This window comes from Rutidosis leptorrhynchoides, unplaced genomic scaffold (genome assembly GCF_046630445.1).
Source record: "Rutidosis leptorrhynchoides isolate AG116_Rl617_1_P2 unplaced genomic scaffold, CSIRO_AGI_Rlap_v1 contig629, whole genome shotgun sequence".
Taxonomy (NCBI): Eukaryota; Viridiplantae; Streptophyta; class Magnoliopsida; order Asterales; family Asteraceae; genus Rutidosis; species Rutidosis leptorrhynchoides.
The window spans coordinates 1,427-3,880 of record NW_027266850.1 but is presented as its reverse complement, the minus strand read 5'-3'; the positions used below and the strand labels follow the sequence as shown (position 1 = coordinate 3,880).

Below are 2,454 nucleotides of genomic sequence, written 5' to 3'. Positions count from 1 at the left end.
TGACCTTTTGATTCTGAAACCTTACTTGAATTATTCATTAATATGATGGGTCTGTGCAAAATTGATGCATAAATTATAGGCATTAATAATTCGTGCATATATGTCTGATGTGTTCAGATCAATGGCTTCAGCCACAAAGAGCATAGTTGCCGAGCTGAAGAAAGGTGAAAAGCTCAATGGCAATAACTATGAAATATGGCACATGAAAATTCAATATGTGTTGGAAGAGTAAGAGGCACTAGAAGCTCTTAACATGACCATAGTAGAACCTGAAGAAGGAAACACTGTACAACACAAGAGAGATAAGGAAGCATTTGCTGCATGGAAAAGAAAGAACTCTCTTGCTCGCATTACGTTGCTGAGTAGCATGGAAAATGACGTCATGCGAAAGTTTAGGCGTTTTGAGAATGCCAAGGAAATGTGGGAAGCATTGGCAACAAGATTTGGTCATACTTCGATGACTAGACTGAGGCATCTCACTATTAGGTTTGACTCTTATAAGAAGCCTCATGGTCAGACCATGAAGCAACATCTTAGAAAGATGTCAAACATGATTAATGAGCTGAAAGATGCTAGCCATGTCCTGACTAATGAACAGCAAGTGCAAGCAGTAATTCGTTCCTTGCCTCAGAGTTGGGAGCATATGAAGGTGCACCTGACTCATAATGAGAATATCAAAACCTTTAAGGATGCAGTGCATCATCTTGAGCTGGAAGAGAACCGCCTCTTGGCGGCTAAGCCGAAAGCTGAAATCTATCATGCTTGTTCTAGCTCACATGGAGCTTCGAGCTCCAAGCGCAAACGTCCTAACTGGTTTGATAAAGGGAAAGGCAAGGAAGCAAGTCCTTCAGGGAAGAAATCTAAGCTTAACCAACATGAAAGAGGAAAGCTTCCTTGAATGAAGAAACTTACAAGAGTAAAGTGTTACAATTATGACAAGAATGGTCACTATGCTCGCGACTGTTGTAAGCTAAAGAAGGTATACACCCCTTGTACTTTTCAGAACTTTGTTTATGTGTCGAGTTCTATATTCTTAACTGAGTTTAATCCTTTGTGAACTGTAGATTCAGGAGCGACAGACCATGTAGCGAAGGGTAGAGGATCTTTCGTGGAATTCCGACGAGTACCAATTAGAACTAAGTGGATCTATGTGGAAAACAACTCTAGAGCTGAAGTAAAATGAATTGGCACCTGCCAACTGAACATGCATGGTGGACGCACTTTATTCCTACATGATGTATTGCATGCTCCGGAGATTCATCGGAATTTAGTGTCTATTTTAGTGTTGGTCAAACTAGGTTTTAATATGAACTTCCATAATAGAGGTATGGATTTGTTTTTTGATACAAATTACTATGGTTGTGGTTATTTTCTAGATGGTTTCATTGTATTGGATATTAACTATGTTAATGCAAATATTTGTTATTCCCTTCTTACCTCTCCTAATTCATATGATAATAATGTGAATGTGTGGCATGCTAGACTTGGTCATATTAGCCAACAATGTATGAATAGACTAGCCAAAGAGGGCTTGTTAGGCAACATTAAAAAAGTCGATTCGTCTATATGTGAGCATTGCCTAGAAGGGAAAACAACAAAGAAACCATTTGGAAAAGGTAAAAGAGTTGAATTTCCTCTACATTTAATCCATTCTAACGTCTGTGGTCTAATGAATGTGAGAGGAAGGCATGGGGATGTTTATTTCATCACTTTTATAGATGATTATACTCGATTCGGATATGTCTATTTGATTTTTCATAAATCTGAAGTATTAAGTTGTTTCAAAATGTTTATGAACTTAGCAGAAAATCAATTAGACAAGAAAATAAAAGTATTAAGATCCGATCGAAGTCGAGAATATTTATATGATGAGTTTAGAAAATTATATGATGAAAAATGAATAGAAAGACAGTTGTCTATTCCATATACTCCTCAATAAAATGGTGTTACGAAAAGAAGAAACAGAACCCTATTGGAAATGGCTAGGTCCATGATGGCGCATGCTAACTTACCTATCACTTTTTGGAGTGATGCATTGTTAACTGCTACTTATATACTTAACCGAGTGCCTTCCAAATCAGTTAATTCCACTTCATATGAGTTATGAACATGTAGAAAATCAGACTTAAGTTTTCTTAAGCCATGGGGTTGTGCTGCCTATACTCATGAGCTCTCTCATAAGTTTGGGAAATTGGGTCTCAGAGGAAAGAAGAGTATTTTCATAAAATACTCCGAACACTCAAAAGGGTATGTGTTCATAGGTGAGCGAGAAAGTAGGAGTACAACTGAATTTGAATCACGGGATGTCACATTCTTAGAGGATAAATTTCCTAAGAATGGCGAAATAGGTGAAGATTACTCCCTATTTGAAACCTTGGATCAAGATAATAATATTAGTGGAGTTCGTCCAAGTGGAAGTAATATGAGAAATGACGAATTAAATTTAACTCATTC

The 2,454-nt window shown here is 37.2% G+C and overlaps 1 protein-coding gene across 1 annotated transcript; it reads left to right on the top strand.

Annotated features, from left to right (window-relative positions):
• Nucleotides 1-253: 253 nt before the first annotated feature.
• LOC139884946 (uncharacterized) lies at nt 254-898 on the top strand. The gene has a single exon (XM_071868907.1). It carries the CDS (start codon nt 254-256, stop codon nt 896-898), a length of 645 nt encoding a protein of 214 aa, XP_071725008.1.
• The last annotated feature ends 1,556 nt before the right edge of the window (nt 899-2,454 follow it).

Coding starts and splice junctions, on each gene's coding strand:
- LOC139884946 (XM_071868907.1), top strand. CDS start 254: ATGACCATAGTAGAACCTGAAGAAGGAAACACTGTACAACACAAGAGA.